At 40.5% G+C, this 15339-nt stretch overlaps 1 protein-coding gene across 3 annotated transcripts in view; it reads right to left on the reverse strand.

The window, feature by feature from the left end:
- Positions 1-15339, reverse strand: part of ttc7a (tetratricopeptide repeat domain 7A) — a 173994-nt gene that overhangs the window by 114526 nt on the left and 44129 nt on the right. For all 3 annotated transcript variants that reach the window (XM_034184728.1, XM_034184730.1, XM_034184729.1), the window contains 2 exons: positions 4979-5062; positions 4040-4144 (listed from right to left, as the gene is read on the reverse strand). In XM_034184728.1, coding sequence (XP_034040619.1) covers positions 4040-4144; positions 4979-5062 — 189 coding nt within the window. The remainder of the gene's footprint in view (positions 1-4039; positions 4145-4978; positions 5063-15339) is intronic.

The following is a 15339-nucleotide window of genomic DNA, read 5'->3' on the forward strand; positions in this document are numbered from 1 at the left end:
GAGAGGAGCCTGAAAGCTGAAGGCTCTGCCTCCCATTCTACTCTTACAAACCCTAGGAACTACAAGTAAGCCTGCAGTCTGAGAGCGAAGCGCTCTATTGGGGTGATATGGTACTACGAGGTCCCCAAGATAAGATGGGACCTGATTATTCAAAACCTTATAAGTAAGAAGAAGAATTTTAAATTCTATTCTAGAATTAACAGGAAGCCAATGAAGAGAGGCCAATATGGGTGAGATATGCTCTCTCCTTCTAGTCCCCGTCAGTACTCTAGCTGCAGCATTTTGAATTAACTGAAGGCTTTTTAGGGAACTTTTAGGACAACCTGATAATAATGAATTACAATAGTCCAGCCTAGAGGAAATAAATGCATGAATTAGTTTTTCAGCATCACTCTGAGACAAGACCTTTCTGATTTTAGAGATATTGCGTAAATGCAAAAAAGCAGTCCTACATATTTGTTTAATATGCGCTTTGAATGACATATCCTGATCAAAAATGACTCCAAGATTTCTCACAGTATTACTAGAGGTCAGGGTAATGCCATCCAGAGTAAGGATCTGGTTAGACACCATGTTTCTAAGATTTGTGGGGCCAAGTACAATAACTTCAGTTTTATCTGAGTTTAAAAGCAGGAAATTAGAGGTCATCCATGTCTTTATGTCTGTAAGACAATCCTGCAGTTTAGCTAATTGGTGTGTGTCCTCTGGCTTCATGGATAGATAAAGCTGGGTATCATCTGCGTAACAATGAAAATTTAAGCAATACCGTCTAATAATACTGCCTAAGGGAAGCATGTATAAAGTGAATAAAATTGGTCCTAGCACAGAACCTTGTGGAACTCCATAATTAACTTTAGTCTGTGAAGAAGATTCCCCATTTACATGAACAAATTGTAATCTATTAGACAAATATGATTCAAACCACTGCAGCGCAGTGCCTTTAATACCTATGGCATGCTCTAATCTCTGTAATAAAATTTTATGGTCAACAGTATCAAAAGCAGCACTGAGGTCTAACAGAACAAGCACAGAGATGAGTCCACTGTCCGAGGCCATAAGAAGATCATTTGTAACCTTCACTAATGCTGTTTCTGTACTATGATGAATTCTAAAACCTGACTGAAACTCTTCAAATAGACCATTCCTCTGCAGATGATCAGTTAGCTTGCAGATGATCAATTGTTGAAGCTTTGTTGGTGGAATTCTTTCCGATTCTTGCTTGATGCACGACTTCGGTTGTTCAACAGTCCGGGGTCTCCGTTGTTGTATTTTGCGCTTCATAATGCGCCACACATTTTCAATGGGTGACAGGTCTGGACTGCAGGCAGGCCAGTCTAGTACCCGCACTCTTTTAATACGAAGCCACGCTGTTGTAACACGTGCAGAATGTGGCTTGCCATTGTCTTGCTGAAATAAGCAGGGACGTCCCTGAAAAAGACGTTGCTTGGATGGCAGCAAAATCTGGATGGACCTTTCAGCATTGATGGTGCCATCACAGATATGTAAGATGCCCATGCCATGGGCACTAACACACCCCCATACCATCACAGATGCTGGTTTTTGAACTTTGCGCTGGTAACAATCTGGATGGTCTTTTTCCTCTTTTGTCAGGAGGACACGACGTCCATGATTTTCAAAAACAATCTGAAATGTGGACTCATCTGACTACAGCACACTTTTCCATTTTGCATCTGTCCATTCCAAATGAACTTGGGCCCATAGAAGGTGGTGGCATTTCTGGATGTTCTTGATGTATGGCTTTCGCTTTGTATGGCAGAGTTTTAACTTGCACTTGTAGATGTAGCGACGAACTGTGTTAACTGACAATGGTTTTCTGAAGTGTTCCTGAGCCCACGCGGTAAGATCCTTTACACTTGCATGTAGAAAGTCCTCCAAATTCTCTGAATCTTCTGATTATATTATGGACTGTAGATGATGGAATCCCTAAATTCCTTACAACTGAACATTGACAAACACTGTTCTTAAACTGTTGGACCATTTTTTTCATGCAGTTGTTCACAAAGTGGTGATCCTCGCTCCATCTTTGCTTGTGAACAGCTGGGCCTTTTGGGGATGCTCCTTTTTTACCTATTCATGACACTCACCTGTTTCCAATTAACCTGTTCACCTGTGGAATGTTCCAAACATGTGTTCTTTGAACACTGGTGATGTAACAGTGGTAAACATACAACTGTCCCAGCTTTTTTGAAACATGTTGCAGGCATCCATTTCAAAATGAGCAAATATTTGCACAAAAACAATAAAGTTTATCAGTTTGAACATATCTTGTCCTTGTGGTGTATTCAATTGAATATAGGTTGAAGAGGATTTGCAAATCATTGTATTCTGTTTTTAATTTACATTTTACACAACGTCCCAACTTCATTGGAATTGGGGTTGTATGCCCAAATCTCCATGAATATATGTAGTTGAGCCAGGAAAGACATTCTGTGTAAAACGTCTACCAACTCAACATGTGAATAAATGCTGAATCCACTGTGGTGACCCTGACCAAAAACAGGAGCAGCTGAAAGCCATTATTATCCTTCCTTGGCTGGAATGTTAAATTGCACCGAGAACTGTAGGTGAGCTTCCAGCCTGCAGGGAACTCCTTTTTAGGGAAGAGGGTTGGTAGCCGGATCAGAAGCCTGGACTGCAACAACTATAGTGGTGTTACACTGCTTCTCTCAGTACCAGGCAATGGACTTGCAAAGGTCATCGAAATAGGTGACCAAGGAAATCTTGCTTCATGCCCAAGAAATTAACCACCAAATACACACTGTGGCTTTGCAAGCACTCATTAAATGCAAATGTGAATATCGTGTTTCTTTGCACCTTATGTTGATTTTTGCAAAGACTATGTTTGTGTTGGTTGGTCCGCTCACTGGGACATCAATAATTTGCTGGACATCATAGCTGGCCTTTACACATATACTGTGAGTGCTGTGCTGAATAGACCGCCCGGCGCCTCACACTCTGGGCAACTCCAGAGAAGAATAAGGTCCAACCCTTATCAAGGAGAGTGGTTCCGGAGCCTAAGCTGTGTGAGGAGGCGAGGCCCACCAGATCTAATTGGTATCGCTCCGCCCGCACAAGCTCCGGTTCCTTCCCCCACAGCAAGGTGATGTTCCACACCCCCAGAGCTAGCCCCTGCCGCCAGGGTCTGGTCTGCCGAGGCCCTCGACTTTCACTGCCACCCAACACCAGTGGTTCCCCCTGCAGGTGGTGAGCCCACAGGGTGGAGATGGAAGGTCCACATTGCCTTTTCTGGCTGTGCCTGACTGGGCTCCGTGGCAAGCCCAGCCATACTGACAGGCCCTCCATCTAGGCCTTGCTCCAGACGGGGGCCCTGGGCTTCCGGGCATTTCCTCTGCTTCATTCTGTCATGGTGTCTTGTGAACCATTCTTAGTCTGGCCCCTCACCTGAGACCATTTTGCAGTGGGAGACCCTACCAGGAGCACAAAGGCTCCAGACAACACAGCTTTCAGGTTCATAGAGGCACACAAATCTCTCTGCCACGATAAGGTGATGGTTCCCAGAGAGGCCGCATGTTATTATTATGGGGTATTGTGAGTAGAATTTTGAAAGAAAAAAGTATTTACTCCATTTTGGAATAAGGCTGTAACATAACAAAATGTGGAAAAAGTGAAGCACTGTGAATACTTTCTGGATGCACTGTATAGTCCAGAAGACATGGTTGCTTTCAGGAGGTGGGAGTGCACTACGTCACCATTTTAGTGGTTGCCACTCAGAACGCAGGACAGTTTCTTTGTGTGATGGACACTGTGACATGTGGCACCACAACATGCCTGAATTGATTATTATTATATATTTATTATTATCAGTCGTAGTTGCAACATATCCATGTTTAGTGTAACACATACAGGGTGCAAATTTTGCGACAGCTGCAGTTTTGCATTTCAGTTCCCACAGACAAATTCACCATTTAACTTTCAAAGCTCGACCTGCATTGCATGTATGGGCACATGCAAGCATGGTGTCTGTTTTGTACACAAGTGTATATGAATGTTTATTCACCCAGTGCAGTTGACTAATGCAGATTTTGGCAGCCAACAGGGGCAATGAAGGGTCCTCTGGTTTCATCTTGGCACACTCCTTAAACACAGAAACGGCACCAATGCCCTGGAACATGCACACACAAATGTGCAAGTCAATGACAAATTGTGATTAATGGCCCAGCATTCGTCGTCATGCATTCACAAATGACAGAGATCACTGTTAAGAGAGCGTAACAGACACATATCAGCTGTCCTTACACAGGCCTAATGCACCCATTTAGACACACAGTCATTTAATACATGTAGGTCAATCATTAATAGACACGCACGCACACACACATACACACACATTCACTGGGATGGCCCTAAATAGAAACGGATCTGACGACACTGAGGCGGCCCCTTTGCCTTCTAGGGAGCAGCCTATTTCAAGAACTCTCTATTGATCAGCAGTTTCACTTTATCCTGCAGCCCTGATCAATTTTTCTGTCACACACACAAGCGTGCACATACTCAGAGGAAACAAGAGAGAGAAGAATAAGAGAGAGAATTAGAAACTATTACAGCATCTCAAGGGCCCCTTCGGAAAAAAGCAATTTCATAACATTAAATAATATTCAGCTTCATGTAGCAGTAAATTAATTCAGTAGTATTTCTCAATAGGTTCTCATTTTTTGGAGTAGACGATGCAGTGGGATTTGGCACACAAGTCAGTACATTCTGTCACACATAATTTTGAAAAGAGGGGTGTTTGAAGGTGACAGCATCTGAATTGTTTAATAAATTTAAGCCCATCTTCTTCTCCAGCCAGGCTGGACACCTGTCTGTTGCGATCTTGCATGAGTAAGAAGAGCTGCAGTGTCCAAGACAGAGGCACCGCAGAGGGCAGATGTCTGCTGTGGGTGTGGAGTGGTGGTATGACTAGCTGTTGGTGGTATAAAAGGAGAAATGACTTCACCTTCCCGGCTGCCATGAGTGACAGACCCAGCTGGTGCCAGAGGTGGAACTCGTTGAATGAAAACTTCAGCGCTCGCTCCAGACACTGTAAAAGAATCACACACAGCAACACATGACACATGCTGAAGTAATAGTGTACATATTTTGTAAAGCATATGACTTTGAGACCTGCATGTGAAACACATGAACAGTGGAGTGTAGCAATTTAATCCAGCAATCATACTGTCCAACACTGGTCCTTTTTAAAGGGATATTCAAATGCAAAACAGCACCCCCAACTCCTTCTCGTAGATTTCAGGTGTACTCCACCTCTTGCCCAATGACCGATGGGATAGGCTACAGCTCCCCCATGACCCTTGATTGAAGTAAGTGTGTACAGAAAAGAATGAAAACCAAAGCTCAATCCAAAGGACAGTAGAAATCACTGTCATGATGTTTTGAATTTTACAGCAACTGGATGTCTTGTTGGTTTTCAAAGTGTCTTGATAACCAAGAAAAGTGCACTTGCTGTAATGTGAACATCTTAATAATACCTTCTACATGGATAACAGAGAACCTTCATTGAGAGATTGAGGGAGTCCTGATGTGTAGGCAAGGCTACTTAAATTTATTTTCCAGTTATTTTACATTTATATCATAATAGCCAAGTGGCCCCTGTGTACGTGTATGTGTGCATGCGTATGGCTTCAATCACGGACAAACTGTGGAGAGCTGACATTTGCTGTTTGGTATGCTTTTGTATTTTGGGTCAAGGATGAACGCTGCCAAAACAGAACATTGATAGGACTAATTTTTATTTATTTTATTTAACGTTTATTTAACCCAATTAGTCCCATTGAGATTGAGATCTACTTGGCAAGGGAGACCTGGACATTTATAAAGCATCCAATTCACCTAACCTGCATGTCTTTAGGTATTAATAATATTAATTTGTATTTTTAGGGAAACTACAGATGTTAGCTAACAACACTGAACAATGGACACTGATAATTACATTCTAGACTCGCACACCATTCCAACTAATTACAGAAACTTTGCATAATTTAATGCTACCCTTGAAATATGTCACTTACCTATTTTATAAACACTACCCAAATCTATAGCCTGTGGATACCCACCAGCAATGTGCTAGTTGTATTTATTGTTAGCACAAATGTCCATTTATATGAGGTGTTATGTAAACAGTGTGTGCACATGGATGTAGCTGTCCCACCCACACTCAAGAAATGTATATTAGAAATAGAAATGTCTCAAAGATTTGACTTCAGGTACCCATACCAAATTGTTTCACAATTTCAGTATGGGTACAAGACTACAAATGTTAGGATTTTACCTTTTCTGTTGTGTTTGGCTGTGTGTGGTTGACCTCTTAACAAGTGTGGACTTCTCATCTTCTTTATATTATTATGTTGTTTGATTTTCTATTCTCTGTTTCTTCATCTTTATAAAACTTTGCAAAACCTTGTAACTGTTAGAATGGTCTAAGCAGTGGGTCACCCTTTGAGTTTGGTCTGCTTGAGGTTCTTCCTCAACATCATCAGAGGGAGTTTTTCCTTACCACTGTCGCCTCTGTGCTTGCTCTAGGGGTTGGTAAGGTTAGACTTTACTTGTGTGAAGCGCCTTGAGGCAGCTTTGTCGTGATTTGCCGCTGTATAAATTAAATAAATTGAAATTGAATTGAACTGAAATTGAATTGAATTAACATCTTGCACCTGCAATCAATGATGCAGTCCTGAGCAGTCTAAAAGACCAGTTCATTCTACCACTCATCACCAGTTCATTAACTGTCATCCTGTGTTACAGTTGGCTCATATTTGCAGATCAATCTGTTTTTGTGAGAACCTTTTTGAGAATGGTTTTAACTTTTTCTGCTGTGTTTTTTCAGCTGACCGCAGACCCAGCCTCACCTCCTGCTTGCCCAAGCCAAGCCTCAAGACCCGCTGGCCTCCAAGGACTATTCTGCACACCACCCTGACCTCTTTGCAAAATAAATTACATCATTCTTGCCAAGCTTCACCTGTTGTCTGCACACTGTTTTCTGATTCATACATCTGCGTCCCAGTAAAGGGTTTTAGAACCTGACAATTTGTATGCATCTAAGTGCACCTGGATCTACATGGTCCAAGTCATAATGAGTCAGTATTGTTGTAAAGCCCACAGGATGATCAGCCCTTGTAAGTAAATTTACAGCTTCCAATACTCTTTCAATTTCTTAATGTTTGAACTGTAAGCGATATTCAGAACACTTAGCAACCACATGAAGAAACATGCTGCCAGCTATGTGAACAAATTCTATATGAAATATACAAAAGAATGGGATACTAAAACTAACTGCACAATTGATAAAACATGTAGCTGGAGATATCATCAACATGATAGTCATTTCTACAAATTAACAATGATAACTTGAAATATTGCTCTCAGTATTCAAAACCCATTTCAAACATTCTTCTTAACTCTGTATTAAAAATTAGAAGGTATGCTAAATGGGCCTCAATACATCACCAAATGCTTAGAAACATTCCAGCTAATTTGGACTAGAAACATTAAAACACAAGTGAATGAAGTCAGATTGCACTGTTTTTGAATTCCACTCTGAGCTGCTGCAGCACATAATGATGTGATTGATGTGTGGACAAGCTGCACAGTCACATGTTGTCAGTCATACAGAGTTGAGCTAACATCCAAATGAAGGCAGGTCTGTGCCTTTAAAGACTGTCTGATATTCTAATTAAATAGTGCTGCCTTATCGGAAAGGCTCCTGACTATTTTGCAAGCAGAAGATGTCCTGTTAACTCATGATCTGCATACTAGCCCATATATGATTTGAGTAACTGAGAAATTGGAAAGTGGGCGGCTTGTCGTTACAAAAACACAATGGATACTTCTTAAATAATGAATTAACAAAATTTTTATATGAATTGTTAAGTATTTTGTACCACTGTGACAAACCAAACATTACGCTAAAATTCAAACATCATTAATATATTTTTTAAGTTCTCAGTAATCCTATTTGGGCCAGTTGTTACCAACTTGAGGTTGGTGTGTTTTTCATCCATGATGTTGATTCAGTGTAAAAAGAACCTTCCTTTGTCCTACTGTCGATCACTGAACTGCTTTTCATGGGACTTTGCACACCTTGAATATGGCACTGGACAAAGTATGTCAGCCTACTTTTTTAGTACAACCCCAATTCCACTGAAGTTGGGACGTTATTTGAAATGTAAATGAGAACAGAACACAATGATTTGCAAATCCTCTTCAACCTATATTCAATTGAATACACCACAAAGACAAGATATTTAATGTTCAAACTGATAAACTTGATTGTTTTTGGGCAAATATTTACTCATTTTGAAATGGATGCCTGCAACACGTTTAAAAAAAGCTGGAACAGTGATATGTTTACCAAAGTGTTACATCACTTTTCCTTCTAACAACACTCAATAAGTGTTTGGGAACTGAGGACACTAATTGTGAATGTCATGATTGGGTATAAAAAGAGCATCCCCAAAAGGCTCAGCCGTTCACAAGCAAAGATGGGGCAAGGATCACCGCTTTGTGAACAACTGCGTGAAAAAATAGTCCAACAGTTTAAGAACAATGTTTCTCAATGTTGAATTGCAATTAATTTAGGGATTCCATCATCTACAATCCATAATATAATCAGAAGATTCAGAGAATCTGGAGAACTTTCTACACGTAAGCGGCAAGGCCGAAAACCAACGTTGAATGCCCGTGACCTTCGATCCCTCAGGCAGCACTGCATTAAAAACCAACACTGTGTAAAGGATCTTACCGCGTGGGCTCATGGAACACTTCTGAAAACAATTGTCAGTTAACACAGTTCGTCGCTACATCTACAAATGCTACCATGCAAAGCGAAAGCCATACATCAACAACATCCAGAAATGCCGCCACCTTCTCTGGGACCGGCCTTCTCCGGGTTCTCTGGGTTTTGGAGCAACTGCCATCCAAGCAATGTCTTTTCAGGGACGTCCCTGCTTATTTCAGCAAGACAATGCCAAGCCACATTCTGCATGTGTTACAACAGCCTGCCTGCAGGCCAGACCTGTCACCCACTGAAAATGTGTGGCGCATTATGAAGCACAAAATACGTCAATGCAGACCCCGGACTGTTGAGAAAAAGGGGTGTTCACAATAATAGTAGTGTGGCATTCAGTCAGTGAGTTCATTAATTTTGTGGAAGAAACGGGTGTGAATCAGGTGTCCCCTATTTAAGGATGAAGCCAGCACCTGTTGAACATGCTTTTCTCTTTGAAAGCCTGAGGAAAATGGGACGTTCAAGACATTGTTCAGAAGAACAGTGTAGTTTGATTAAAAAGTTGATTGGAGAGGGGAAAACTTATACGCAGTTGCAAAAAATTATAGGCTGTTCATCTACAATGATCTCCAATGCTTTAAAATGGATAATAAAAAAAAACAGAGACGTGTGGAAGAAAATGGAAAACAACCATCAAAATGGATGGAAGAATAACCAGAAAAGCAAAGACTCACCCATTGATCAGCTCCAGGATGATCAAAGACAGTCTGGAGTTACCTGTAAGTGCTGTGACAGTTAGAAGATGCCTGTGTGAAGCTAATTTATTTGCAAGAATCCCCCGCAAAGTCCCTCTGTTAAATAAAAGATGTGCAGAAGAGGTTACAATTTGCCAAAGAACACATCAACTGGCCTAAAGAGAAATGGAGGAATATTTTGTGGACTGATGAGAGTAAAATTGTTCTTTTTGAGTCCAAGGGCCGCAGACAGTTTGTGAGACGACCCACAAATTCTGAATTCAAGCCACAGTTCACAGTGAAGACAGTGAAGCATGGTGGTGCAAGCATCATGATATGGGCATGTTTCTCCTACTATGGTGTTGGGCCTATATATCGCATACCAGGTATCATGGATCAGTTTGGATATGTCAAAATACTTGAAAAGGTCATGTTGCCTTATGCTGAAGAGGACATGCCCTTGAAATGGGTGTTTCAACAAGACAATGACCCCAAGCACACTAGTAAATGAGCAAAATCTTGGTTCCAAAGCAACAAAATCAATGCCTCGCAGATGTGAAGAAATCATAAAACCTGTGGTTATACAACTAAGTACTAGTTTAGTGATTCTCAGGATTGCTAAAAAAGCAGTTTGACCATAATAGTTTTGAGTTTGTAGCATCAATAGCAGATGCTACTATTATTGTGAACACCCCCTTTTCTACTTTTTTTTTACTAACAGCCCAATTTCATAGCCTTAAGAGTGTGCATATCATGAATGCTTGGTCTTGTTGGATTTGTGAGAATCTACGGAATCTACTGGTACCTTGTTTCCCATGTAACATTAAGAAATATACTCATAACCTGGATTAATATTTTTAGTCACATAGCACTACTATTATTCTGAACACTACTGTAGGTTGAAGAGGATTTGCAAATCACTGTATTCTGTTTTTATTTACATTTTACACAACGTCCCAACTTCATTGGAATTGGGGTTGTATGTGCCTAAATTCAAAATCTACTAGAGACTATGCTCCTATCTTCCACCACACATAAAGTGACGCACAACACAAAGTAGCTGTCATTGCTCATGTGTACTTGCATTATTCTCACCTAGTGAGTATAAAATTGTCTGAAAATGAGAATAATACTAATAATACTATTGCAATTTCATCAAGGGCACAAAATTATCAGAACTGGTCAAGTTATGTGCTGATGTTTGAGTGAAAATTTGAGATTTATCTCAGTAGGAGAGCTGAGTCAAAATAGCTTTGACACCATTATGACAGAATGGCACCTGCAAGTAATGACTGATTTTTTTTTTTTTTTTAAAGACTGATGCTTTCCAGGACAATGCTCAGGTGCTCAGGGGTGCCACCAAGGATCTTGCAGAGATCCACACTGGAATTTGGCACTGGTTTTATGACTGTTGACAGACAGCTTAGGAACACCAGTGGTTGTGTACGTGTTTCTCCACATATTACTGGAGTAGTGTCCGGAAGTCATCAATGTCCTAATCAAGACCAATTCTGTTTAACTTCGAAGAGCTGACACAATCAGGTGTGCACAGAGCTGGGTCGCTGGATGGCCAAATGAATGAATACAGTGCATCTGAAAAATATCCACAGTGCTTCACTTTTTCCACATTTTGTTCGGTTACAGCAGACATCTCAAACTGATTACAGAAAGGGCCAAGTGGGTGCAGGTTTGCTTTGCAACCACCTACTCCACCAGGTGATTTCACTGATTAATTGATTCCATCTGCTCAGTGATGTGAATCAGTGAAATCATGTGGGGGAGTGGGTGATCTCAGTGGGGTGCAAAGTACTTACAAACAGGAGTACGAGGGGGAGACAAACAATACGTGTGACCGAAACAATCAACTGACAAACGAAAAAGGTGTGGCTTAAAAACAAACCACTAATTAATCAAAGGTGCAAAGTAAATGAAAACGGAAAAGCCGGTGTCGCAGGCTGAATCGTCCCCCGCTAAGAATTAGTCCACCCAGCCTTCATTGCGCATGCGTCATTTGGGACCACAGCAGCTTGTCTGAGACTGAGTCTTTGCACCCAAAGTGATCAAAGGGAATAATATGATTATTAACTACCAGATGACAAGGTAAAACCTCTTAAATCATTCTAAAGTCATTTTTAAGCAGAAATGAGGCCATTTTAAGCAGAAACAAGGCGATAATTGGTGAGTCGCTACTGACGCTTTGAAATTACGGAGGTGCAGTGAAGGCAGCAGCAGCAGCTGCTGCACTCTCATCGCTTCCTCCAACTTCAAATAATGCTGAATTTATGTGGAAATTATTGTTGTACAAAAGCTTCAGATATCTGTCGCTGAGACTGATAATGACTGGAGTGCAGTTTTAAGCAAAAACAAGGTGATAATCGGTGAACTGCGGCTAATGACACATGCGCAGTGGAGGCAGGGAGGACTGATTTTTAGGGGGGACCGTTCGGTCGGTGACACCGGGATATGAGAGAAAATCAAGAAACACCAAGAGATAACATAAACGGACATCACAAGGTACATGGAACTAAAACCTGATCAAAAAATACAAAATCAAAACATAACGTACACAAAATGCAAAAACAAAGGAACTAAAAGACAACACAAAGTAATTAACAACTCAAACCAAAATCACAAACAAACTATAAGACAAACAAATGAATAAAGACCTCAAAATAGAACAGAGCGTAACCCCAAAAAATCTACATAAAGAACCAATGAACAGAAAACAAAGACTGAGACACAGACAGCAGACAGACGACAGGAAACAAATCTCAACGATTACAACAATAGACGAGGGACACACACAAGACCTGCATACACAGGAGAGAGCCATACCATGGATACACATTCACACTCAGCACAGATACGAGAGGGACCCATACAGATGAGCAGAGAAAGAAGCATACACACACTGAAATACCAAACACAGACATGGACCAGGGGGCGTGCCCACACACACAACAGACGCAGGGTGCATGCACACACACACTCCACAATCAACCATGCAACAGGGGAACACACAACACACGCATTCACATAAAAGGCACACAGACAAATAAATACACAACGCCCAGACTGACCCACAACATTTGGCAGGGAGTGGGAGTGGGTATCTTCTTCTGCTATGGTCATGCTCCCCAGCCAGCCTCCCGTCCTGGTCACCAGCACAGACTCCCAAAATGTCCTGTATATTTGTATTTTCAAGTATGTTGGTAGCATGGTCCAAGCAGAGGGTCACACTTTTGAGTCTGGTCTGCTTGAGGTTTCTTCCACATCATCAGAGGGAGATTTTCTTTACCACTGTTGCCTGTGTGCTTGCTCTTTGGTAAGGTTAGACCTTACTTGTATGAAGCGTCTTGAGGCAGCTTTGTTGTGATTTGGAGCTATATAAATGAAAAAAATTGAATTGAACGCAGCAATTACATCCTCAAGTCTTCTATGATGCCACAAGCTTGGTGCACCTATCTTTGAGCAGTTTAGCTCATTCCTCTTTGCAGCACCTCTCAAGCTCCCTCAGGTTGGCATCAGCGCACAGCCATTTTCATATCTCTCCAGAGATGTTCAAACGGATCCAGGTCTGGTCTCTGACCGGGCCACTCCGTGGTGGGCACAGTTCAGATAATCTGCTAACCGTTGATTATCAAACCTAATGTTTTTGTTAGCGGATTAGCTTTTCAGCTAACTTTTAAAACCATCAGCAGACCAGTTAGGTTCATTTAAATTTAGTTCTGCAAACTTTCAGTCCGCTAAGATATTTTTGCTGGTAAAGTTTGCAAAGTTTAACTGTCAAAAATGTTTGTAAACTCTAAAATCAAACATTTTAGTCCCTGTCTGTTGTGTGTTTGTGGCAGGCTGGCTGTTGCTGGCAGATGATGTCATCATTAAACACAAGACGTGATTGGCCGGTCGACGCAGGGAGCATTGTGTGTAGTTCTGGTTCATTTTGGAGCATGGAAATAGAGACCTGGAATGGATGTCACGTGACTAGGGGCGTGTGGAACAGTGGCCATTACTAAGGGTGGAGAGAGCACCCTGAGCCAGTTAAACAGAAGCGAAACGAGGGGGAAAAAAGGCAGCCAGTGCTTCACCATCAACTGCACAAACTACAAAAACAAATTCTGGAATACTAAAATTAACTGTACAATAGCCTTAACGTAATTATGTAAAACAAATGTCTATTTTAAAGTCGTTATGTCACAATTTAATATCGATTACTGAGACTATAACTCAACGCCATAAGTTCTTTTCATTAAGCTGCATTCACATACTTCCAAACAAAACAAACAAAAATATTTGTACATATATATATTTACTTGCAGTTGTTTAATATGATATGAAAATTCAGTAAGGTATATCTTATATATTATATTCCAATTGTAAGGTGGAACTATGCTAGTATATAAAGGTATATTTAAATATCTAAAAAGAAAGAGTAAAATAGAAGAGTAGAAAAGAGAAGAGTAGAGCCACTTCGGTGCCTGGTCTTGAGAACCAGGGATGGTGAATGGCTTTATATCTACTTGTAATAAAATGCTAGTACAAATCATATATATATATGTTGTTGTCATAAAAAGACTAGCAGTAATATTACAGTGGAAAAAGCAGCAAGGTAAATGATCACAATGGCAAGGCATACTTCAGATTTATATTTTAATACATAAGGATTTTTTTATCCGAGCTTTTAATCAGCTTGAATACAACTTACAAGGCTTCATTTATAAAAATCCATCGATAATTATGATGACAGGAAAAAAAACACAGTAAATTCCACAAATTTCCACACTTCACATAAAACATTTTTTTTCTACCCAGAAAAAGCATTAGAAAGAGCAATTAAAGGGCTTTAAAACAAGCCTACTTTTATTAAAATCTGTTAAGAAATAGTGACAATAGAATGAGAAAAGCAGCACAGTTGGTCATAATTTCCCCAAATTTCTGCATTTTACATAAAAGTTTTTTTTCACCCACACATGCATAGGTTGATTGGAAAGAGCTTTCAAAGGGCTTTAAAACAAGCCTATATTTATTAAAATCCGCTACGAAATAGCGATGCTAGTGCAAAAAAAGCGGTCAGTTTATTATTGATGATCGGCACATCTCCACCCATAGTAATGGCGCCTTCCTGTCCTGAGCGACACGAATAGATTGAGGCACGCACATCCATCCCAGGTCTATATTTCCATGCTTTGGATGTTACAGTGTTACCGTGTGCTCCACACAGAGGCAAAACGGAGTAATTTTAACATTATTTTATTTTATTTCTTTGTGGCTTATGGGATAATTTCATCACCTGCACCCAGAATTAAAGGAATTAAAGTATTTTTAGACACAGTTTTGGATAATCAGCTTTATGTGGATTATTGTTCTTCAGAATGTGATGAATCCCACTGAAACTAACAGGTAAGAATTTATACTTACACTGTGTGTTTTACTCAATCAACAGACAGCATTAATGGATGTATTTTGATTTATCAGTAAATTACAGGAAAGCCTGTAAAAATCAATAAAATACCGCATCGTTGTTTAAGCCGCAGGGTTCAAAGCGTGCAAAAAAAGCAGCAGCTTTTTTTTTTTTTGAAAATACGGTATATAATACTGAGATAAACTGTGACTTCTAATACTGTGATTTACTGTTGTTGAAAGATGATGACAGTGTACGGGGTTTTACTTTTTATTCATTTATTTTTTGTGCGTTCTTTTTGTGTTTGTGACACAAAATGCACGTGGGAATGCGCGTGTTATGTGACTTGATTATTGAATTTACCCAGCAGCCCCTGCGGCGCTTACACTGAAACTGGTTTATTAGAAGCCGACAGTGTAATCCGATGTGGCCGCGACCGAATC

Source organism: Thalassophryne amazonica, chromosome 13 (genome assembly GCF_902500255.1).
Source record: "Thalassophryne amazonica chromosome 13, fThaAma1.1, whole genome shotgun sequence".
Lineage (NCBI taxonomy): Eukaryota > Metazoa > Chordata > Actinopteri > Batrachoidiformes > Batrachoididae > Thalassophryne > Thalassophryne amazonica.